This window comes from Staurois parvus, unplaced genomic scaffold, assembly GCF_062004578.1.
Source record: "Staurois parvus isolate SC_StPar_1 unplaced genomic scaffold, SC_StPar_1.0 ptg001191l, whole genome shotgun sequence".
In the NCBI taxonomy this organism is placed as follows: domain Eukaryota; kingdom Metazoa; phylum Chordata; class Amphibia; order Anura; family Ranidae; genus Staurois; species Staurois parvus.
Genome location: NW_028318987.1, coordinates 758,194 through 784,424, shown reverse-complemented (window position 1 = coordinate 784,424; position 26,231 = coordinate 758,194). Strand labels below are relative to the sequence as shown.

At 46.3% G+C, this 26,231-nt stretch overlaps 1 protein-coding gene across 1 annotated transcript in view; it reads left to right on the top strand.

Moving 5' to 3' along the window:
• The first annotated feature begins 457 nt into the window (after window positions 1-457).
• The window catches only part of LOC149438480 (IgGFc-binding protein-like), a 70,138-nt gene continuing 44,364 nt past the window's right edge, over window positions 458-26,231 (top strand). The window contains exons 1-5 of the mRNA XM_089659805.1: window positions 458-507; window positions 11,730-12,064; window positions 14,536-15,415; window positions 21,588-21,928; window positions 25,290-25,857. Of these exons, the coding sequence (XP_089515931.1) occupies window positions 11,777-12,064; window positions 14,536-15,415; window positions 21,588-21,928; window positions 25,290-25,857 (2,077 nt within the window). The 5' untranslated portion in view covers window positions 458-507; window positions 11,730-11,776. The remainder of the gene's footprint in view (window positions 508-11,729; window positions 12,065-14,535; window positions 15,416-21,587; window positions 21,929-25,289; window positions 25,858-26,231) is intronic.

Here is a 26,231-nt window from a genome sequence, read left to right as displayed (position 1 = left end):
GGGGATCATGGTGCCCCTGTGTCCTTGCCCAAACTCAAAAAAGCCTATGAAAAAGGTACCAGGGGCATCTCATGAGGCCCCCTACTGGCCCCGGGCAGTGCCTAAGTTTCCAAATGGTCAGTCCGCCCCTGGGCAGGGGTGTTGTTGTTCAATGTTAGGTTCTCTCCCAGGGGGCGGCCAATTTTTGTGTTGCCTAGGGCAGCACAATACCTAAATACACCACTGGAGACCACTGCTTCTATCTGTGGACAAAGAGTCCTTTCCCTGAAGTATCCTGGCACGGGAGACAGGCTTTTCTACTCAAGCTGTTGCTGCTTTCTATAGAAATTGATCTGTAAGATTTTATACGCCTTTTATATTAAAGCAAGTGGAATGTATTGAGCCAATTTATACTACAAATGTAATAATATCCAGATACATTTGGTAACTTATACTGATGCACTTCTTTTTCAGATATGGGGACTTCTAATGTCTTGAGCTGCCTGTTCCTACTATGCCTTGGATATAGTGAGTATATTATTATTGGGATACATTTTATATACTGTAGCTCTTACAATGCCTTAATCTAGGAGTCTGTCCTTCAGACGGAGGTCAGTGGGAGTAGAAAGTGCCTCAGACTTGATGGTCATTGGGAGTAAAGAATTGCATTTCTCCTGTGGTCATTATGAGGAGAAATTGTCCCCCATCATTGGTGTCAGTGAGAGGAATAGTGCCCCATCATTGGTGTCAGTGGGAGGAATAGTGCCCCACCATTGGTGTCAGTGAGAGGAATAGTGCCCCATCATTGGTGTCAGTGGGAGGAATAGTGCCCCACCATTGGTGTCAGTGAGAGGAATAGTGCCCCATCATTGGTGTCAGTGGGAGGAATAGTGCCCCATCATTGGTATCAGTGGGGGAATAGTGCCCCATCATTGGTGTCAGTGGGAGGAATAGCGCCCCATCATTGATGTCAGAGGGAGGAATAGTGCCTCATCATTGGTGTCAGTGGGAGGAATAGTGCCCCATCATTGATATCAGTGGGAGGAATAGTGCCCCATCATTGGTGTCAGTGGGAGGAATAGTGCCCCATCATTGGTATCAGTGGGAGGAATAGTGCCCCATCATTGCTGTCAGTGGGAGGAATAGTGCCCCATCGTTGGTGTCAGTCTGAGGAATAGTGTCCCATCATTGGTGTCAGTGGGAGGAATAGCGCCCCATCATTGGTGTCAGTCTGAGAAATAGTACACTGTTGGTGAAAATGGGAAGAATAGTGTCCTAGCAGTGGTGTAAATGGCAGTAGTAGTGGCCCATCCTTGGAGTCAATGAATTAATAGTGTCCCATCATTGGTATCAGTGGAAGGAATAGTGCCCCTTTGTTGGTGTCAGTGGAAGGAATAGTGCCCCTTTGTTGGTGTCAGTGGGAGGAATAGTACCCCATCACTGGTGTCAGTGGGAGTAATAGTGCCCCATCATTGGTGTCAGTAGGAGGAATAGTGCCCCATCATGGGTGTCAGTGGGAGGAATAGTGCCCCACTGTTGGTGTAAATGGGAAGAATAGTGCCCTAGCAGTGGTGTAAATGGCATTAGTAGTGGCCCATCATTGGAATCAATGAATTAATAGTGTCCCATCATTGGTATCAGTGGAAGGAATAGTGTCCCTTTGTTGGTGTCAGTGGAAGGAATAGTGCCCCATCATTGGTGTCAGTGGAAGAAATGCTGCCCCATCATTGGTGTCAATGAGAGGAATAGTGTCCCATTACTGATGTCAGAGGAAGAAATAGTATCCCATCATTGGTGTCAGTGGAAAGAATAGTGTCCTACCATTGGTGTCAATGGGAGGAATAGTGCCCCATTGTTGGTGTCAGTCTGAGGAATGGTGCCCCATCATTGGTGTCAGTCGGAGGAATAGTGCCCCATCATTGGTGTCAGCGTGATAAATAGTGCCCTATCAGTGATGTCAGTGGGAGGAATTGCGCCCCATCATTGGTGTCATGGCGAGGAATAGCACCCCATCAGACTGTGCTCAGTGGGAGTAGAAAATACCTCAGGCTTGGTGGTCAGTGCAGGGGCGTATTTACCCCAAGGCAAACAAGGCACTTGCCTAGGGTGGCATTTGTCAGGGGGGGCAGCACCTCCCCCCCAGAAGAAGGGATGAAAGAAGGGACACGTGCTCCATGGGAACCAGGTGGGATCTGAGAGAGGCTGCGGGCTGCTTGATGGTGTATGTAGAGCCTGACTCTCGTTCCCGGGGATGTCCAGAGATGACAATGAGTGTCAGGGGTGTTGTAGGTCAGGCTCTCTCTATTGGAGGGGGAAGGGGGAGGTGGGTTGGTGTTGGTCGGTGTCCATGGGGGGCAAATGATTTTTGTGTTGCCTAGGGCAGCACAAAACCTAAATACACCAATTGGTCAGCGGGAGTAAAAAATTACATAGAACCTGTAGTCTAGGAGGAGACATGCAAGGGGGGCAAGACCAAAGACTTTCTTTAAAAAAAAAAAAAAAGTACTGCTAGGCCCGCCCCCCTCCTCATTTTTTTTTTTGCTTAATGAAAGGCTATGCCTCCTGAGGTATGTGACATGCAAATGCCAGGATACAATGGGAGAATAGTACACATCATTCCCCTAGGCGCATGATGTGCAAGGGGGGCAGGGCCAAAGACTTTCTTTATAAAAAAAAAAAAAGCACCATTAGGCCCGCCCCCTCCTCATTTTTTTCCCGCCTAATAAAAGGCAGCAGTAGTTGCCCATCCTTGGAATCAATGAATTAATGGTGCCCCGTCAATTGTATCAGTGGAAGGAATAGTGCCCCTTTGTTGGTGTCAGTGGGAGGAATAGTACCCCATCATTGGTGTCAGTGGGAGGAATAGTGCCCCATCATTGGTGTCAGTGGGAGGAATAGTGCCCCATCATTGGCGTCAGTGGGAGGAATAGTGTCCCATCATTGGTGTCAGTGGGGGGTGGAATAGTGCCCCATCATTGGTGTCAGTGGGAGGAATAGTGCCCCATCATTGGCGTCAGTGGGAGGAATAGTGTCCCATCATTGGTGTCAGTGGGGGGTGGAATAGTGCCCCATCATTGGTATCAGTGGGAGGAATAGTGCCCCATCATTGGTGTCAGTGGGAGGAATAGTGCCCCATCATTGGTATCAGTGGGAGGAATAGTGTCCCATCATTGGCGTCAGTGGGAGGAATAGTGCCCCATCATTGGTGTCAGTGGGAGGAATAGTGTCCCATCATTGGTGTCAGGGGGGGGTGGAATAGTGCCCCATCATTGGTGTCAGTGGGAGGAATAGTGTCCCAATATTGGTGTCAGTGGGAGGAATAGTGTCCCATCATTGGTGTCAGTGGGAGGAATAGTGCCCCATCATTGGTAGCAGTGGGAGGAATAGTGCCCCATCATTGGTAGCAGTGGGAGGAATAGTGCCCCATCATTGGTGTCAGTGTGAGGAATAGTGCCTCATCATTGGTGTCAGTGGGAGGAATAGTGCCACATCATTGGTGTCAGTGGGAGGAATAGTGCCCCATCATTGGTATCAGTGGGAGGAATAGTGCCCCATCATTGGTGTCAGTGGGAGGAATAGTGCCCCATCACTGGTGTCAGTGGGAGGAATAGTGCCCCATCATTGGTATCAGTGGGAGGAATAGTGCCCCAATATTGGTGCCAGTCTGATGAATAGTGCCCCACTGTTGGTGTAAATGGGAAGAATAGTGCCCTAGCAGTGGCGTAAATGGCAGTAGTAGTGGCCCATCATTGGAATCAGTGGAAGGAATAGTGTCCCTTTGTTGGTGTCAATGGGAGGAATAGTGCCCCATCATTGGTGTCAGTGGAAGAAATAGTGCCCCATCATTGGTGTCAATGTGGCGTGCATATGCCAGGAGACAATGAGAATATAGTACACGTCATTCGCCTAGGCGCGTGACGTGCAAGGGGGGCAGGACCAAAAACTTTCTTTAAAAAAATTGAAAAATAAATTAAAAAAAAACAAACAACACAGAGCTATTTATGAAGAAGAGGGGAGGGGGGTGGATAGGAGGGATGAGGGCTTTGAGGGTGAGAATCTGCTTTAATCAGATTGATGAGTCTTTTAGCTCATAAAAGAAGAACCAATTCAAGGTTCCACGTTGATAGATTGAGAGCGGGGCCATTACTGGATGGTTCATCAAGAAAGTTGATTGCACTTCCTCACATGCAAACAGCCACTACAGGGGGCACCCAGAACTCTGATATGTCACATCTCACCCAGATATCCCTAGAAGACATTTATAATGGCAACAAACACATAGCAACCAGATTTACAAGTTTTCTCTTGAATGTCTTTGTCATTATTCATACTTTTATTGGGTATTTTCCACCGCACTTTGTTTGCAGAGGAGGTGTTGCTGCAGCTTCAATTATTATTACTGCAACTGTAAGCATTTTAAATGCTTTAAGGGTCACCAGGCTTAAGAGATGTCAATATAGTCAGTCTTGACTGGTTTGCAACAACAGTTTTGACAGACAGTAATAGTCACAAAGACATTCCAGGAATGCCGTGGAAACTGAGGATCAAATACAAGACGGTTGCCCAGCAGTTGAAATGTCCTAAGCCTACAGAACCGCTCCAAACCTGCTCCTCTCCCTCGTCTACGGCAGGGTGCCTGCTCGAAAAAGCTCGTCTTCGCTCATCGTTAAAGAGAATGAACGAGAACTGCACTCCAGTCTCTGCTCTTTGATTTATTCAAACATTCACAGCTGCAACCATAATGTCTCCAGCCAAGAACCACTATCTCCTTAATTCTTTTCACCATGAATAGATTGTGATCAAGCTACTTGGAATGAAATGCAATATGAAGTTGGTGGTTCTTGAGTGGAGACATCATAGTTGAAGCCACTGTGTCTCCATCCAAGCTGTACTGTGTCTCCATAGTGTCTGCATAAAAGATCCACCACCTCCTTAACACATTTCACTATATAAGGATTGTGATCAAGCCATTCATGGTGAAATGTGTTAAGGAGGAGGTGATTCTTGGGTGGAGACATCATGGTTGCAGCTACACTGTGTCTCCACCCAAGCTACAATGTGTCTCCACTAAAGAACCACCACCTCCTTAACACTATTCGCTATATAAGGATTGTGAGCAGGCCATTCATGGTGAAATATGGGTAAGGAGGAGGTGGTTCTTGAGTGGAGACATCATAGTTGCAGCCACTGTGTCTCCATCCAAGCTGTACTGTGTCTCCATAATTTCTCCATTAAAGAACCACCACCTCCTTAACACATTTCACTATATAAGGATTGTGATCAAGCCATTCATGGTGAAATATGGGTAAGGAGGAGGTGGTTCTTGGGTGGAGACATCATGTTTGCACCTACACTGTGTCTCCACCCAAGCTACACTGTGTCTCCATTAAAGAGCCACCACCTCCTTAACACATTTCACTATATATGGATTGTGATCAAGCCATTCATGGTGAAATGCATTAGGAAGGTAGTGGTTCTTGGGTGGAGACATCATGGTTGCAGCTACATTGTGTCTCCACCCAAGCTACAATGTGTCTCCACTAAAGAACCACCACCTCCTTAACACATTTCACTATATAAGGATTGTGAGCAGGCCATTTATAGTGAAATACGGGTAAGGAGGAGGTGGTTCTTGGGTGGAGACATCATAGTTGCAGCCACTGTCTCCATCCAAGCTGGACTGTGTCTCCATAGTGTCTCCATTAAAGAGCCACCACCTCCTTAACACATTTCACTATATAAGGACAGGGATAAAGCCATTCATGGTGAAATGCATTAAGAAGGAGATGGTTCTTGGGTGGAGACATCATGGTTGCAGCTACACTGTCTCCACCCAAGCTACAATGTGTCTCCACTAAAGAACCACCACCTCCTTAACACATTTCACTATATATGGATTGTGATCAAGCCATTTATGGTGAAATATGGGTAAGGAGGCAGTGGTTCTTGAGTGGAGATATCATAGTTTCAGCCACTGTGTCTCCATTCAAGCTGCACTGTGTCTCCATAGGGTCTCCATTAAAGAGCCACCACCTCCTTAACACATTTCACTATATAAGGATTGTGAGCAAGCCATTCATGGGGAAATGTGTTAAGGAGGAGGTGGTTCTTGGTGGAAACATCATAGTTGCAGCTACTGTGTCTCCACCAAGCTACACTGTGTCTCCACAAAAGAACCACCACCTCCTTAACACATTTCACTATATAAGGATTGTGAGCAGGCTATTCATGGTGAAATGTGTTAAGGAGGAGGTGGTTCTTGGGTGGAGACATCATGGTTGCAGCTACACTGTGTCTCCACTCAAGCTACAATGTGTCTCCACTAAAGAACCACCACCATCGTAACACATTTCACTATATAAGGATTGTGAGCAAGCCATTCATGGTGAAATATGGGTAAGGAGGAGATGATTCTTGAGTGGAGACATCATAGTTGCAGCCATTGTGTCTTCACCCAAGCTACACTGTGTCTCCATTAAAGAACCACCACCTCCTTAACACGTTTCACTATATAAGGATTTTGATCAAGCCATTCATGGTGAAATACGGGTAAGGAGGAGGTGGTTCTTGGGTGGAGACATCATGTTTACAGCTACGCTGTGTGTCCACTAAAGAACCACCACCTTCTTAACACATTTCACTATATAAGGATTGTGATCAAGCCATTCATTGTGAAATGTGTTAAGGAGGAGGTAGTTCTAGGGTGGAGACATCATAGTTGCAGCCACTGTGTCTCCACCCAAGCTACACTGTGTGTCCACTAAAGAACCACCACCTTCTTAACACATTTCACTATGTAAGATTTGTGAGCAGGCCATTCATGGTGAAATATTGGTAAGGAGGAGGTGTTTCTTGGGTGGAGACATCATAGTTGCAGCCACTGTGTCTCCACCCAAGCTACACTGTGTCTCCACTAAAGAACCACCACCTCCTTAACACATTTCACTATATAAGGATTGTGAGGAAGCCATTCATGGTGAAATATGGGTAAGGAGGAGGTGGTTCTTGGATGGAGACATCATAGTTTCAGCTACACTGAGTCTCCATCCAAGCTACCACCTCCTTAACACATTTCACTATATAAGGATTGTGATCAAGCCATTCATGGTGAAATGTGTTAAGCAGGAGGTGGTTCTTGTGTGGAGACATCATGGTTGCAGCTACACTGTGTCTCCACCCAAGCTACACTGTGTCTCTACTAAAGAACCACCACCTTCTTAACACATTTCACTATATAAGGATTGTGATCAAGCCATTCATGGTGAAATGTGTTAAGTAGGCGGTGATTCTTGGGGGGAGATATCATGGTTGCAGCTACATAATGATTTGGAAGAGCAAGAATTCAAGTGTGGCCCTCATTCATCTCTTCTCTTTAACTGTTGCTGAGCAGGCACAGGAAATCACAAAATAGAGAGTGGATTTTAGCAGTGGCACAGCTACAGATTTAGGGGCTCCTATGCAAATTTTAGACTGGGTCCCACCATACTTAAGCCGGCCATAAATGGATTGACTTGGGTACTATAAGCCTGCCCATACATGGATGGAATTCTGGTCGCATCCTGCTGAAGATTCCGTCCATGTATTGGCAGACTGATTGTACCCAAGTCGATCCATTGACTAACTTGGGTACAGCCAGTCTGTTGGACTTTTCTACTTGCATTATTGCCATTGGCTATAGCCACTGGCAGTAATAATTGTGTTCTGTCCACCTCCCCGCCAGAAGAACACAATAGTGCTGCGGGAGGCATTCCCCCAGCAATGCTGCCTATGTTGATAATCAAGCGATTATCTTTCCTTTTACCCATAGTGGAAGGAAAGAAAATCAAATAATCTATGGGCCATATCTGCTGTCTCTGTTTAGTGCCCCCACCATCACTTCTCTGCTTGATGAGTAGTTCACTTTTATTGTACTATAAATGCAGGGCAGTTAAATGACTATTGTCAAGTGAGAACTGACCTTCTCAGGTAAGAAATGTCCACTGCCAAGTGATAACTAACCCAAGCTTACCCCAATGTACTGTAATTGGTCAAAAAAACACCAAATGTAAATTCCTTAGAAGTCCAAAGTGTTGGACTTCGAAGGTTTCTTCATGTGGTGCTCTCTTTGACCTATTACACTTGGATTTCTCAATTCAGGGGAATGTCCCCTCCTGTGGTCGGTCCCTGTCTTTGAGGCGAGCTGCCGAATACAGGCCAATTGGGCGCGAATATTGACTTTGTCTGTATTTAGATAACCTGTGAAAATCCATACCGAGCCCCCATCTACCGCTACCTTTAGCTCATCCCCCATGGCAAAGGCAGAGTTTCAGTTGCAACTGCTGCAGTCCCAGTTCCTGTGAAACTGAATGTTAGAGTTAACCTCCTCCATATTTTGATTTACTCAGGCTTGGTAAGTAATCAAATATCTACAAAATATGGTATAGTTCCCCTGGGATGAAACCTTGCTCAGCCACGCCCCACCAAAAAGGAACTGAAAAAGAGGAGTATTAGATGTAAATTACATGGCCAAGGGTTTTTGGGAACCTGACCATCGCAACTATATAAACGTTTTGGATATCCCATTCCTAAAACATAGACATTACTATGGCTTGGGTCAGGGCTCTGTGCAAGTCACTCAAGCTCCTCCACTCCAAACTGGACAAACCGTCATTTTATGGAGCTGTCTTTGTACATAGGGGCACAGTCATGTTGGAAAAGAAAAGGGTTTACCCAAACTGTTTCCACATGGATGGAAGTCCACAATTGTCTAAAATGCCTTTGTATGTTGTAATAAGAACAGGAGGGCCACTGACAAGGGTGTACAGCTAGGCCTCCTGTACGGGGTCCAGGCTCCCTCAGTTCAACAGGAGGGCCTGGGCAGCTAACAAACAAGAATCCTGGAAAGGGAGGGCGAGCGGTTCGACAGGAGCGCAATTGCTAGAACTGATCTCTCTGTGTATCTTTCTCTACAGCAGCTGAAAGCCGGCTTCTCCTCATCTTCCTCACTCTGGCTTTCAGCTGCTGCAGGGAGAGCCATACAGGGGGTTCCAGTATTTGTACTCCTGCCGAACCGTTCACCCTGCTTGTCCAGGACCTCCTTCTTCCTGCTTGTGTCCCCCTTGTGTCCCCCTCTCCTGAGACTTTCGACTTCCTTCCTCCCCCTCCCATCAGCTACTGTGGACACACAGGGGGATGGATTCAGAAAGGAGCACAGAGGAAGGAGCCAGCAACTATGTAATTTACCGGGCCCATCCTTTTCTGAATGAACACACTGAGTGATCAGTACCAATTACTCACTCTGTTTCATTCATAACTGAAGCATAGTAAATTGTGTTTACTATGCTTCTGTTTATGAATGAACAGAAGCCTCTGTATAGAGAGCTTCCTGTTCATTCATCTGCAGTGCAGCTGGGGGGGTGGCTGGCAGGTAGGCTGTATGAGGCCCCGTGATTTCTAATAGCAGCCCTGAATAACCTCAATGCCTCAATTCAATCATCTGGAAGGGGGCCCTCTTGGCATATAAGGTACTTGTTTGACATAACTTATATAAAAGTAAACTAGTTCCTTATTTCGTTCATTATAACAATATAATGGAATTATCTACAGCGTGGATGTCAAAATGGCGGCCCTCCAACTGTTGCCAAACTACAGGTCCCATGAGGCCTTGCAAGATTGCCAGTTACAAGCCTGACTCCCAAAGGTAGGGGCATGATGGGACTTGTAGTTTTGCAACAGCTGGAGGGCCGCCAGTTTGACACCCCCTGCTCTACAGTCAACCACTTAGTTGGGAAGGCCCACAGTTTCTTCTTGCTTTCCTATCTGTGGTCATAGTGTAAGGAACCTGCAGAAGAGTAAACTACTAGGAAGTATCTTTTAATAATGATCATTAACTGTAACGGAACTGGACCCCAACTGCACTAGGATATTTCCGTTACACTCTCGCTTCCCTGTCCGAACACAGATCTACGGACCCCACCGCTGATCATGCAGGAAATAGACAGCACCAGACTCTCTTAAGACAGGAAGTCAACTGCTTTATTTTTACAAAAACACAAGATATATATACAGGGCAGGGAAATACAACCAGGAACAGGAAACACATCATCAGGCCCTCCCAGCAGGGGGAAGGGCTGTAAGAAACACCCCCCACCAAACCAAGACACAGAACAATAGGATGCAGCAGATAGCAGTGAACAATGAACAATGGACCAACCACATGGCAGTGAACAATGGACCAACCACATGGCAGTGAACAATGGACCAACCACATGGCAGTTAACAATGGACAACCCCCCCACCCATATTAGAACATTTCACCCTGTACCCCCTAACAGGCACAGGGTGCCTTAGACATAAGAGGGATTTGGGAAGATGATACAGGGGTCCCCCCACCCCCAAAAGTCACTCCCGTCACACAAGCTTTCAAGGCATTATTTTCAGTTGAAACATTTTATAGGGAACCTCCCAAAGCCACTAAGAAAAAAAGAGGATTGGAACCCCTTTGAGCACGTATTAGAAACACGAGGAGATGGGAAGCACGGGACTTCTAAAGTATATAAGATTCTCACAGGTTTAGGAACGGTTATTAGACCACCATTTATAGAAAAATGGGAAAGGGATTTCGAAATAATAATTGATGAGAAAAAACAGAAGAAATTGTATTGTTTAATTCACGGGAATGTAAATATGAAGGAGGTAGAAATGAATTATAGATGTTTTGGAAGATGGTACATCACTCCGAATGCAGCACATAGGATAAGTGGGGATAACTCACCTTTATGTTGGCGTGGATGTTGAGAAAGAGGCACAATGTTTCACTTGTGGTGGGAGTGTTATAAAATTCAGGAGTATTGGGGAGGTCAGGGGTGGACTGACCATTTGGAAACTCGGGCACTGCCCGAGGGCCCGAGGTCAGTAGGCGGCCCCATGAGATGCCCCTGGTACCTTTTTCATAGGCTTTTTTGAGTTTGGGCAAGGACACGGGGGCCCCATGATCCCCTATTGCCCGGGGGCCCCATGAGTTGTCAGTACGCCCCTGGGGGAGGTATAGTACATGTAATACAAGAAATAATGGAGGTTAGTATCCCAAAGGAGCCAGAGATTTGTCTTTTCTATGGTTTTGAGTTCTCAGTAAAAAAATATAACAAAAACTGGATTAGTGTACTATCTGAATGCTGCGAAGCGCCTGATACCCAAATTTTGGAGGGAACAACAGGCACCAGGAGTAAAGGATTGGATAGAAAGGGTAGAGAAGATTTATAGACTGGAGGAACTTTACCATATGGATGAAGATAGGATGGAGATTTTCCGTATAAGATGAGAAAAGTAGGAAAGATTTAAAAAGTCACATGCATACCTGGAATATATGTAATAAAGAAAAGAAGACAATGAGGATATCTGTAATATTAAAAAAGTAATAAGAGCAATAGAATAAACAGGAAAGAACATAATCAGGGCTGGGTAGGAAGGGTTGGGGGGTTGGGGTGGTTAGGGTTTGGGTGGGTGGCGAAAGGGAGAGGGAAAAAGGATACCAAGAGCAAAGTTAATATTTTGAAATATCGCCAGATAAATATGAGTATTTTATTTGATGTGAGTAGGTATTTATTGGCTTTTGTATATGTAAATGGTATAATGAAAATGTATAATATTATATTTAAAGAAAAAAAAAATAAAAATTCAAGGCAAGAAAGAGAATGTGACCTGAAAGTTCTGTTTATTGCATGTTTGACCTTGAAACCAAAAACTGACTAATGATTCTAAAAACTCCACAGCTCTCTGCTCAGCTGGTGTTCCAGGAACGGAGTTCATAACGGCTTTCATGCAGAACCACGACAAAAACACCGGCGACCCTAAGCTCAGACTCTTCATTACGGCTTTGTCTGATGCCACCAAAGTCACCATCAAAGTCAACAAGTTCAACATCCGCAAGGATATCAACTTAAAAAATCTTCAAGAAGTCACCGTTGACCTTCCAAGTAGCATCCAAATCTCGGGCTCTGAAGTGTCCACCCACTCTGTGATTGTGACCTCTAACAACCCGATATCGGTTACTTCCCAAAATTTCAAGGAGCAAAGCTCAGATACTGCATCGCTTTACCCAACGTCGGTAAGAAATGTAATGATATCCAAATGGGAGAGATAGAAATCTAGATCTTCCAATTTATTTAAGAGTTTCTTCAATTTAATTTCTGCTATTGGTTCTCTGGGAGGAGCAAAATTGTTTCTTTCATATACATTAGTACTACATCTACGGTCTCTGCCGTATTTTTTCTTCGTCATTACTTTTATTGGGCCAGGTGAGATTAGACAGATGGTCAGGGGTGCAGAGCAACATTGGACATCATCATCATTGTTTTCCAGCTAATACGGTATGGTAGTAAGGAGCACCACAGGCCCACAGGAGACCAAATTATAAAAAATAATCAATAATGCCTTAAAGAGGCAACCCGTCTTTGCATTACATAATCATGTGGTGAACAATGCCCAAGGTTGTAGGCAGGTTCAGTCTATTTTCTCCACTGTAGGTGGCGCTGGACTGTAGCAGCAAGGCATTGGGGAGAGGAAGTAGAGGGAAACTGGGATTCTCTATGACTTCCTTGGTCACATAAGGCAGTGAACCAGTTGGATACTCTTGTTCCATGTGACCCTGGTGGCCATCTTACGTCAGGCAGAGTCTGTTTAAGACCCTGGGTTTTGGCATGCTTTATGCGAGTGGCTAGTGTAGGGACAGGGTAACCGTTTGTAAAGGACAGTACTAGCAGTAGCAGGGGCGGACTGAAAACTCATGGGGCCCCCAGGCAATGGGGGATCATGGGGCCCCCGTGTCCTTGCCCAAGCTCAAAAAAGCCTATGAAAAAGGTACCAGGGCATCTCATGGGGCCCCCTACCGACCCCGGGTCCTCGGGCAGTGCCCGAGTTTCCAAATGGTCAGTCTGCCCCTGAGCAGTAGGGAGAGGTTCTTGAAAAGGACCTCATCAGTAAATAGAGCACAAGTCATCAAGGGGGTGGTTCTGAAATATGGCAATAAAGCCTTGGCTCTACCAAGATGGCCACCATCTTGGTAGAGCCAACTGCATGGAGCCTAAAAGTAATACTGGTCAACAGTCATTTGCTCTCTGCTTTGGGCAAAACTCCTATAATACTCTTCCTCTTGAAGTTGGTTGTAACCCTTAACTTTCTTTTCTTAAAAATAATAAACCTGTCATACTTACCTGATCTGGGCAATTGTTTTGCACAGAGCAGCTGTAAGGGTCCTATCCACAGTAGAAGTCCTGAAAGACCAGTACCCTACATTGCCGCAGAAATACACGCATCAGGCCCAGTTTTGGCGCCAAACAGCCTTTATAAGGAGGCTCTTCACTCCCTCAAGTTGCTGGATGATCTCTAGCTCCTCGTACCTTGTTCCTGGTTCCTGTTTCCTGTGTTATTGCAACCTGTGGCTTCCTGATACCGACTCGGCTTGCTCCTGGACCTGTCTACTCTGCTTTACCCCTGATCTGACCTCGGCTTGGCTTACCGATACTCTCTCTCTCTCTCCTCTGTGAATGACCTCGGCTATCCCATCTGACTATGTCTGCTCTGATTCCCACCTGGTACCTGACCTTGGCTTGAACTGGCTATCAAGTATTCCTCTATTCCCAGAAGATCTTGCATACCTCGCACAGGTGCCTCCTGTCTGCAGACCTATCTCTGTGCACCAGCTATGCCCCTGGGTGGACCACCAACAAGCACTCCTACAGGCGACCTGTGCCACTTTGGGCCTGACTCCCACTGTCCCACTCTCAGGGGAGTCTGGAACGTAGCCACAAGGGAAGCCCTCTCTCCACTGACCTCCATCACCAGGTACCTGATAGCAGCCCTGATCCTCCTCTTCTGAAGTGCCCTGACTCCCGCTGTCCCACTCTCAGGGGAGTCTGGAACTTAGCCATAAGGGAAGCCCTCTCTCCACTGGCCTCCATCACCAGTTACCTGATAGCAGCCCTGATCCTCCTCTTCTGAAGTGCCCTGACTCCCGCTGTCCCACTCTCAGGGGAGTCTGGAACTTAGCCACAAGGGAAGCCCTCTCTCCACTGGCCTCCATCACCAGGTACCTGATAGCAGCCCTGATCCCCCTCTTCGGAAGTGCCCCGCCGGTGCTCTTCTACAGAGAGTTCCCTCATCAGAAGTCTCTTCCTATGGGGACACTGGTGCAGGTTCGCTCCCCAGCTCCACTGCCTGCGCCCATAGACAAAGACAGTAGGACTCGGCCCCTCCCCTTGCTCCTTTGCCAATGGATCCCACTGTTATCAATCTACCCAGTGAGGAGGGAAAGAGAGGAGAGAGCCGATGCTATAATGCACAGTGCTGGAATGAGATCAGGCTCAGGTAAGTGTAAGGCCGATGTGGTGGGGGATGGGGGGGATTTTGTTGTTCAGAAGGTTTTTCACCTTCCTGCAAAGAATGCATAAAGGTAAAAAGCCTTGAGACTTTAGAACCACTTTAGCTTGACTTCAAGTATCTTCATAGAAGGCAAGAAAATATTTGTTGACCTACAAAGCATTGAAATTGATCATATTTTTATTTCTTGAACCCCTGCAGGAATTAGGGAACGAGTATTATATTTTTACTCCTCCAGAAAACTCCTTCAAAGAGTTTGCCGTCATCGCAAAAGAGCCTACAAAAGTAACCATCTACCCTACTGGATCATTGACCTACCAAGGGAAGACATATGACAAAAACAGCAAGCTGTCCATCGACATCAACCCATACGACGTGGTCCAGTTCCAAAGTGAAGATGACCTCAGCGGTTCCAAGGTTGTGGCCACCAAAAATGTGGTGGTTCTCAGTGGTCACACCTGCTCTTCGAAGCTGAACAAATGTAACCATGTTTATGAACAGCTGCAGCCTGTTTTTATTTGGGGGTCAACTTTTTACATACCCCCAGTTTCTTTCCAGGCACAGTACGACCTAGTTTATGTAATGGCGGGTACCCCCAATACAAATATAACCTATCAGGCCGGGTCAGAGATAAACAACCTTAATATGGATCCTGGAGATGTCACATCAATCAAACTAGACCCAGGAGCCCCACTTTTCATCAGCTCCACAGAAGGGATCCAAGTCATGTATTATGGTACTGGGGGTCACAGCGGAGATATAGACTTTGACACGAATCTTATGACTGTCCAAGATGTGTTGAACTTCTGTACCTCCTTCAAGGCCACCACTCCGTCCACGTTTAGCAATAGAGCCGTTCTGGTTGCAAAAACATCAGATGTGGAAAGCTTGACTGTAGATAAAGCCTCCCTAAATAAAGTCAAGTGGCAAGCAATTCCGGGAACTGAGTATTCCTACGGGGAGTACGCACTCTCCAACTCCAAATCCTATATTTTTGAAAGCAGCAAAAGTTCCTTCAGCTTAAGTATTTTGGGCATTTCAGATCTGAACAGCTATGGGGAAACGGCGGTCTGTCTCGCTGGTAAGTGCCTTTGAGTCATCCTCGATGCAATTTACCTGCATGCAGGTAGAAGGGGTCTGAGATAGGTAAGGGGTTAATCTGGAGGTTGAAGCTGTCAAGGTCCTACCTTTTCCCTGAGGTTATGTTACTCCATGTGCCGGTGTCCATCTTGGATTCTGCTGTGCATGGTGGGAATCCTTTTATGCCTTCAGGTCTCTGAGGTCCATCCCCCAGAGGGGCGTGGCTGATGACATATAAGCCTGTGGCCCGCACATGCTCTTTGCACTTGTGTCTTGTGTCTTTGTGTTGCTATTACTCTGTTCTGACTCTCGTGACTCTCCTGGTATCTGATTCGGCTTGTGACTTGACTATTCTTTGTATTCTCCTTTGATCTGACCCTCTGTTGCTGAACCCGACTCCTGACCTGTGATTCTCGTCTGCTGTCCTGTACTGTTTTGTCCTGTTGTTGTTGACCCCGGCCTGTCTGACTACTCTTTTGTCTCTTCCACCAGCTACACGCCATTGGCGGCGGCCATTACCGCAGCTGAGGTGTCTCGGGGGCCGCGACCTGGTTCCTGGCTGCGTCAAGTCCATCCCCACCATCAGGGGCCCTGGTAAAGGGCAGCCTGGGACTTAGACTCCGCGCCCTGAGGGACTTCGGTCTGTGGGTGGTGGTTGTCGTCAGCCAGTGCGTTACATTTTTAGGCCTGCCTGTCCGTTCCTCAGCTCCTGCCCTGACAGAAGCGCAATACTCAATTGTCAATTATCAGACCTATCAGCTAGTCAAGTGCCACACCTAGAGGGGGAGGGGATTCGTCTTACCCGTTCTTGTTTAACAGTGTAAAAAAATGCATGAGAAAGGGAAAATTAGTCCAACCAGGGGCTGACTGACAACTCATGGGGCCCCCGGGCAATAGGGGATCATGGGGGCCCTGTGTCCTCACTCAAACCACACCCAAAAAAGCCTATGAAAGGTACCAGGGGCATCTCATGGGGCCCCCTACTGACCCTGGGCCCTCAGGCAGTGCCCGAGTTTCCAAATGGTCAGTCCGCCCCTGAGCCCAACTAAAGAATTAATGAGCTACCCAGAAAATTACTGCCGTTCTGGTAACAAATGCAGACTAGTAAAGTAGTTCTGAAGGCTAGACATTTTTTTCACGTTAATGAATTCCCTCAATTAAAGTGATATTAAAAGTGATTCTAAAGGCTCAAGGTTTTTTTTTACCTTCATGCCAGGGGCGGACTGACAACTCATGGGGCCCCCGGGCAATAGGGCATCATGGGGCCCCTGTGTCCTCGCCCACACTTAAACCACACCCAAAAAAGCCTATGAAAGGTACCAGGGGTATCTCATGGGGCCCTCAGGCAGTGCCCGAGTTCCCCAATGGCCAGTCCGCCCCTGATTCATGCACTCTATGCATGAAGGTAAAAAACCTCTGTGTCTCTGTGTACCCACATGGAAGAAAAATATATTTGAAATACTACAATTTTGTCCATATTCAATATATTTCAAAATATATATAAATATATATATATATATATATATATATATATATATATATATATATATATTTATTTATTTATTTTTAAATATATTCTTCAGATTTTTTTTAACATATAAAAAAGTAATTTTAACATATATCTTTACATATATTTGTAAATGCATATATATATATATATATATATATATACAGTGGGGATCGAAAGTTTGGGCACCCCAGCTAAAAATTTGTATTAATGTGCATAAAGAAGCCAAGGAAAGATGGAAAAATCTCCAAAAGGCATCAAATTACAGATTAGACATTCTTATAATATGTCAACAAAAGTTAGATTTTATTTCCATCATTTACACTTTCAAAATAACAGAAAACAAAAAAATGGCGTCTGCAAAAGTTTGGGCACCCTGCAGAGTTAATATCTTGTACTGCCCCCTTTGGCAAGTATCACAGCTTGTAAACGCTTTTTGTAGCCAGCCAAGAGTCTTTCAATTCTTGTTTGAGGTATCTTTGCCCATTCTTCCTTACAAAAGTCTTCCAGTTCTTTGAGATTTCTGGGCTGTCTGTCACGCACGGCTCTTTTAAGGTCTATCCATAGATTTTCAATTATGTTGAGGTCAGGAGATTGTGAAGGCCATGGCAAAACCTTCAGTTTACGCCTCTTGATGTAATCTACCGTGGATTTCGAGGTGTGTTTAGGATCATTATCCATTTGTAGAAGCCATCCTCTCTTTAACTTCAGCTTTTTCACAGATGGCATCAAGTTACCATCCAAAATTTGCTGAAATTTTATTGAATCCATTTTTCCTTCTACTCGTGAGATGTTCCCTGTGCCACTGGCTGCAACACAACCCCAAAGCATGATTGATCCAACCCCATGCTTAACAGTTGGACAGAGGTTCTTTTCATTAAATTCTGTGCCCCTTCTTCTCCAAACGTACCTTTGCTCATTCCGGCCAAAAAGTTCAATTTTAACCTCATCGGTCCACAGAACTTGTTTCCAAAATGCATCAGGCTTGTCTATATGTTCATTTGCAAAGTTCAAACGATGATTTTTGTGGTGAGGACGTAGAAGAGGTTTTCTTCTGATGACTCTGCCATGAAGACCATATTTGTACAAGTATCTCCTTATAGTGGAATAGTGTACCACAACTCCAGTGTCTGCCAGATCTTTCTGGAAGGATCGTACAGTCAAACGTGGGTTTTGAATTGTTTTTCTCACAATCCTGCGAGCTGTTCTGTCTGATATTTTTCTTGGTCTTCCAGATCTTGCTTTAACTTCCACTGTTCCTGATGACTGCCATTTCTTAATTACATTCCGAACAGAGGATATTGACATCTGAAAACGCTTTGCTATCTTCTTATAGCCTTCTCCAGCTTTGTGAGCGTCAACTATTTTCAGTTTCAGTTTTCTAGACAACTGCTTAGAAGAACCCATGGTGCTGATTGTTGGGGCAAGGTCAGATGAGTCTGGGCATTTAAAACCTTTGAGATTGATATAACCTGGTCTTCCCAGACGATGATTGAGAACAATCCATGACACTGGCAGGTCTCAGCTTGGCAAAGGGGGCAGTGCATGCTATAAATTCTGCAGGGTGCCCAAACTTTTGCAGACGCCATTTTTTTGTTTTCTGTTATTTTGAAAGTGTAAATGATGGAAATAAAATCTAACTTTTGTTGACATATTATAAGAATGTCTAATCTGTAATTTGATGCCTTTTGGAGATTTTTCCATCTTTCCTTGGCTTCTTTATGCACATTAATACAAATTTTTAGCTGAGGTGCCCAAACTTTCGATCCCCACTGTATATATATATATATATATGCTGCATGTTGAAATGTGTTTTTATTACAATATATTTGAAAACTATTTTTAAAAATAATTTTAAAATATACTGTATGTCTTTAAAAATACAAATCTACATTTTTGGAATGCATTTACAAATATATGTAAAGATATATGTTAAAATTACTTTTTTATATGTTAAAAAAAATCTGAAGAATATATTTAAAAAATAAATAAATAAATAAAATAAATAAATAAATATATAAATAAATAAATACATATATATATATATATATATATATATATATATATATATATATATATATTTATTGAAATATATTAAATATAGCCAAAATTGTAGTATTTCAAATATATGGCAATATATTTAAAATATATGTCATATATATTTTTCTTCCACATGGGTAGGCCCCCCCTAATACTCACCTAAGTCCCCTCTCCATCCAGCGATGTGCATTGGAATCTCAGCTATCCCAGGACTCCCTCTTCTCATTGGCTGTCAATCACAACCAGTGAGCCAATGAAAAGATAGAGGGGGCGGGACCGAGCTGTAGCTCCGTGTGTGAATGAAAACACGGAGCAGCGTGTGCCCCCATAGCAAGCTGCTTGCTGTGGGGACACCCAACAGGAGGGAGGGGCCAGGAGCCCCGTCGGGGGAGAAGAGGGGGATCCAGGCTGCTCTGTGCAAAACCACTGCACACGGCAGGTAAGTATAGGCATGTTTGTACTTTTTTTTTCTTTTTCTTTAAATTAAGCCTTTAGAACCACTTTAAAGGTTCCATTCTTAATAAAAAATGATATATATATATTAAACGTGTTATGCCTACCTGCTCTGTTCAGTGGTTTTGTACAGAGCAGCCCTGATTTTCTTCCTCTTGGGTCACCAGCCGGTGCTCTTGGCTTCTCCCCCTTGACCAGTATCCCCAATAACAAGCCGCTTGCTATGGGAGCACTAGGGTGTGCTCGCTCCCGAGCCCCACTCTAGGCATCCATAAGACACATAGAGCCAAGACTTCGCTCCGCCCCTACGCTGTCTCCTCATTGGCTCATTGGCTGAGCTTGAGCCATTGGCTCCCACTACTGTGTCTCAGCCAATGAGGACAGAGCAACCCGGGACAACCGGAGCTCCAGTGCACATCGCTAGATCGAGGGTGGGCTCAGATGAGTATTGAGGGGAGCAGCACACAGAAGATTTTTTTTTTACCTTCATGCATAGAAATCATGAAGGATAAAACATCTTCAGCCTTTACAACCAATTTAAGGTAAAAAAATGGCCCAATCTTTGTATCGCCCCCCCTCAACTCCCTAAACACTTGAGTCCTGTATAGATCCGGCACTATGCCCATCTGCATTTCTTCCCTCTCTTTCTCCGATCACAGGAGGATTGGGCAGCAGAGGGAGCCATTGGCTGCTGCTGTTGTCTGTCAGCTCCTGTAAGCAGAGGAGTGGGTGGGGGCCGAGCCGAGTTGTGCTTTTCTATGGATGCACACAGCCCGGCACAGGAGGATTGGGCAGAGGAGGGAGCCATTGGCCGCTGCTGTTGTCTGTCAGCTCCTGTAAGCAGAGGAGTGGGTGGGGGCCGAGCCGAGTTGTGCTTTTCTATGGATGCACACAGCCTGGCACAGGAGGATTTGGCAGCAGAGGGAGCCATTGGCTGCTGCTGTTGTCTGTCAGCTCCTGTAAGCAGAGGAGTGGGTGGGGGGCCGAGCCGAGCTGTGCTTTTCTATGGATGCACACAGCCCGGCACAGGAGGATTGGGCAGCAGAGGGAGCCATTGGCTGCTGCTGTTGTCTGTCAGCTCCTGTAGGCAGAGGAGTGGGTGGGGGGCCGAGCCGAGCTGTGCTTTTCTATGGATGCACACAGCCTGGCACAGGAGGATTGGGCAGCAGAGGGAGCGATTGGCTGCTGCTGTTGTCTGTCAAACCCTGTAAGCAGAGGAGTGGGTGGGGGGCCGAGCCGAGCTGTGCTTTTCTATGGATGCACACAGCCTGGCACAGGAGGATTGGGCAGTAGAGGGAGCCATTGGCTGCTCCTGTTGTCTGTCAACTCCTGTAAGCAGAGGAGTGGGTGGGGGGCCGAGCCGAGCTGTGCTTTTCTATGGATGCACACAGCCTGGCACAGGAGGATTGGGCAGTAGAGGGAGCCATTGGCTGCTGCTGTTGTCTGTCAACTCCTGTAAGCAGAGGAGTGGGTGGGGGGCTGAGCCGAGCTGTGCTTTTCTATGGATACACACAGCCCGGCACAGGAGCGCATCTGCTCTCATAGCAAGCGGGTTGACATAGAAGAGGAAGATCCTAGAACACTGGTGGTGGACCCCAGAAGATGAGGTTTTGCATATGGCATTGCACAGAGCAGGTGAGTATAAGGCCTCATGCTCTCTAGGCTCTTCTGAATGCTTTTCTCCTAACAGGTGCATTTTTCAAGCACGTGCAGGCGCGTTTAGACGCATGCAGGTGCATCAAGCGTTTGGGCATTCGGTCATTTCATTGGCCAGAATAGTAATGTACAGTACTCTCTAGAGTTCCCTGATCACTTTTACGGGTCTCTGAAGGTATGCACCCCCGACAAAGCCCGCAGTGGTTCCCGGGCTCTCCCATTTCTCTGGGAAGCCTGGGACCACAGTAAACTGCAGGAGCTTTGAGAACAGGAGGAGATTGGGGACCATTCGTTCCCCGATCACGTCTGCAACTAACGAACCAGGAATCAAAGTATATTACATTACTTCCGGATGCAGAGCTGTCATTCTCCTGCTAGTGTAGCCAAGTATGCAGCTAATCAAGTACGACCTGAGCTTGACTAGCTGCAGTGGAGGGCGGCGGAGAAATTGTGGGTCTAATAGTCTTTAGTAGATTGCACCGTTACCCCCAATTGATTCCTTGTATACCTTTTCCAGGCTCCGCCCGACCATCGTGCAGCCAACTCAAATGCAGAAAGAAGGAGGTTTGCCACATCCATCGCGGAAAAGCCACATGCGAAGGAAACTCTGAGGCCACCTGCTGGGCATGGGGAGACCCCCATTACCACACCTTCGATGGGAAGAACTACGACTTCCAGGGCACCTGCTCCTACACCATGTCCAAGACCTGCAGCAATGACACCGACCTCCCTTCCTTCAATATCGAAACCCTAAATGAAAATCGAGGTTCCTCTCTGGTGTCGTACCTGAAGTTGGTGAACATCCAGGTTTACGGTTTTAATATCACAGCTGTTCGGTCTGAGATTGGTATTTTGAGGGTAAGTGTCGTATAACGCCGATATACTGGTGGGAAAAGGCAACAATGTTACATATATGTACTGTATTTAAAAAATATAAATATTTAACCTCTTACTCTTATACCCCATACCAGCGTCCTGATCACCGCCACACCCCATTCCAGCATCCTGATCACCGCCATACCCCATTCCAGCATCCTGGTCACCGCCGTACCCCATTCCAGCATCCTGGTCACCGCTGTACCCTATTCCAGCATCCTGATCACCGCCATACTCCATACCAGCATCCTGATCACCGCCATACCCCATACCAGCATCCTGGTCACCGCCATACCCCATACCAGCATCCTGATCACCGCCATACCCCATATCAGCATCTTTATCACCCCCATACCCCATAGCAGTGTCCTAGCTACTGCCATACCAGCATCCTGATCAACCCCATACCAGCATCCTGATCACTGCCATACCCCATACCAGCATCCTGATCACCACCATACCCCATACCAGCATCCTGGTCACCACCATACCCCATACCAGCGTCCTGATCACCACCATACCCCATTCCAGCGTCCTGATCACCACCATACCCCATACCAGCATCCTGATCACCGCCATACCCCATACCAGCATCCTGATCACCACCATACCCCATACCAGCATCCTGATCACCACCATACTCCATACCAGCGTCCTGATCACCTCCATACCCCATACCAGCATCCTGATCACCGCCATACCCCATACCAGCATCCTGATCACCGCCATACCCCATACCAGCATCCTGATCACCACCATACTCCATACCAGCGTCCTGATCACCTCCATACCCCATACCAGCATCCTGATCACCGCCATACCCCATATCAGCATCTTTATCACCCCCATACCCCATAGCAGTGTCCTAGCTACTGCCATACCAGCATCCTGATCAACCCCATACCTGCATCCTGATCACCACCATGCCCCATATCAACATCTTTATCACCCCCATACCCCATACCAGTGTCCTAGCTACTGCCATACCAGCGTCCTGATCACCGCCATACACCATACCAGCACCCTGATCACCGCTATACTGACCATATGCCATACCCCATACCAGAGTCCTGATCACTCCATACGCCATACCAGCGTCCGAGTAGTCAGGAAGTAAATTGCTACAAAGCGAGGGGAATCCCCAGTTGGAGGATTTTTCTCTATTCCCGTTCTAGTGACACCTGTAAGATTTTGGATTTTCCATCACTGTGTACCCAAGTGACAAGGGTTACCAGGACAAATAGAGAGGGCGAATCTCCCCAGCAAGGGCAATGACAGCCATTAAAACCTGACAGGGGTTTGAATCCTTCCCCGCTGTTTCCAAAACTGAAAAACAAATTTGGCCTGTGCATACGCTGTCTATGTTCTGCCTTCCCTGATTCCTCCACAAAACCAATCAAAATGCTAGTTAAAAAATGTAAAAATCATACATACCTTATTTTAGACCACTGGGTCATAGGTTCCTCAAAACAACGGACCGATCTAGGTAATGCCCAATGTATAGCTGAGCCGCCATGATTGAAAGAATTGAAATCCAATGAATGAAAAGGGCGGGCCAGGGACAGTCAGGCCTGTACAGAAGTGCTCAGTTTAAAGGTGGGAGAAGCAAAACCAGTAGCCAATAATTTGTGCTGATAGGTGGAGATGAGCTCATTATTTTTACTGCTTCTCTTTTTACTGTCCATTCTCAGGCTAGGGGAGGGACAAGACTGTAGGAGAGAAAAATCAGGTTTCATGTCCTGCCATACAAGGCTATATTGTGTGGCAGAGCTGTGTAAAGCTTAGGGCTGCATGGCCAGGAACAGGGGCGGACTGACAACTCATGGGGCCCCCGGGCAATAGGGGATCATGGGGCCCCCGTGTCCTTGCCCAAACTCAAAACTGAAAAAGGTACCTCTTTTCTTCTCTATATGGTTCAGCTTTATTATTCTGAAGACTTTTTGCTCACATTTCACGTTGGAAACCTGAGGATGGTACAAGCATTTGCTGGATCACGTACTGTATTTCACCTGTTTTATTCTTCCTGGTTGAATTGGGAAATTTTTTTGTTGGGACTTGGAGAAATGATGACCATTGTATGTATTGTTGTATAAAAACACCAGCTGCGTTTCCTCGTTCTTTACATTGTAAGCCGGCAAATGATTGCCAAAACACCAAACATATTTTTGATGTAAAGAACACAAAGCCATCATCCATGGAACTGTGAAAAGATAAAAATGCAGATTTTGAACACGCGTGTGAAAGCTCGGGAAGTTTCTGAGAATGTGAAGAAATCATTAGATGGAGTTTCGAAGCTCGTGCTCTTGGTTTGAAAGCTCTGATTTTGACATAGCAAGGGGCGTGATGGACCTGTGCAGAGAGACCACCAGGGGTGTATTTACTACAAGGCAAACAAGGCATTTGCCTAAGGTGGCATTTTTCAGGGGGGCAACACTGCCCCCCCAGAAGAAAGGACAAAAGAAGGGACACGTGGCATGGGGACCAGGTGGGATCTGAGATAGGTTGCAGGCTGCTTGATGGTGTATGCAGAGCCTGACTCTCGTTCCCAGAGATGTCCGGAGCTGTGAAAGTGAGTGTCTTTCTCCCTCTCTCGCCGGGGGGGAAAATGTGTGTTAGTGGAAGGCTCCCTCAGGTGGGGGGGCAGGGGCAGAATGGACAACTCATGGGGCCCCCGGGCAATAGGGGATCATGGGGCCCCTGTGTCCTTGCTGATGAAAGGTACCAGGAGCATCTCATGGGGCCCCCTATTGACCCCAGGCCCTCGGGCAGTGCCCAAGTTCCCAAATGGTCAGTCCGCCCCTGGTTATGAGCATGACTCCCAAAGGCAGAGGCATGATGGGACTTGTAGTTTCGCAACAGCTGGAGGGCTGCCAGTTTGACACCCCTGCTCTAGCAGAACCAGCAGGATGTAGATATCCAGGATCATCACTGGATGGGTCATGCCAGCTAGCCAACTGGCTTAGGGCTTGGTCCTTATGGAAGCAGTGACAACACACTCAACGAGGAGTATGTAGACTTTGTGGGCTCCCCAGGGGCGGACTGACAACTCATGGGGCCCCCAGGCAATAGGGGATCATGGGGCCCCTGTGTGCTTGCCCAAACTCAAAAAAACCTATGAAAAAGGTACCAGGGGCATCTCATGAGGCCCCCTACTGACCCCGGGCCCTCAGGCAGTGCCTGAGTTTCCAAATTGTCAGTCCGCCCCTGGCCAGGAATACAAATCCTTTGGTGGGTAGCTCCCTTATACGTTGTTCTTGATGTCAGCTTTAGGTTAGCAATAACAAAAGCTGAATTTATTTATCATACAGTAACAGATACAATGTGATTTTTTTTTTCTTCATAGATAAATAATCAAATAGCTCAGCTCCCGGTCAACCTGGTGAATGGTCAAGTGGTGATAACTCAGAGTGGCACTTCGCTCATCCTGGTGACGGATTTTAATCTCAAGGTCATCTACGACTGGAACATTCTGCTGAAGATCTCCATTCCCGGGAAATACTATGAAAACGTTTGTGGCTTGTGCGGCAATTATAACAGCAACCCAAAAGACGACCTTTTTAATAACGGGAAAGAGTTGAAGCCTATAGACTACGGTAAACTTTGGAAAGTGAATTCCACCAGCGACACAGGCTGCTGGGATGACTGCAATGGGCCATGTAAAAGTTGTAGTGGGCAAGAATCTCTGAAGTATGGAAACGAGCAGAACTGCGGCATCCTCACCAAAAAGGATGGACCCTTCAGAGCATGCTTCGATGCAATTGACCCCAAGATATACAAAGACAACTGTGTTTATGATCTGTGCCTAAATGATGGGTACAATCAGGTCCTGTGCCAGACGTTGAAAGCCTACAGCGATGCTTGCGCTAGAGCAGGGATACAAGTCAAGGACTGGAGAGAGGCAACAGACTGCCGTAAGTAGGAAAATTGGGCTCTTGGCTTCTACTTGTCTCTTCCTTCTCATTCAACTCAAACCAGTTTACAGCTCTGGGAGTAATTGGGAGCAATCAAATAAACCCCTTTGGTGCGCAAATATACTCTCTATTTGGATTTATTCAAAAGAATGAGGGAAACCATAGAGTAATCCCCAATCTGAAAACCCACCTTGGTGGCTTAACCTTTAAGAGTTGTCCACACAACGTGCAGTACAGCTTTGTCTACTAGGCCTTGAGGTTTGACCCACATTGGTGGCTCAACCTTCAAAAGTTGTCCACACAACATGCAAAACAGAATTGTCTACTAGGCGTTGAGGTTTGATCCACCTTGGTGGCTCACCCGTCAAAAGTTG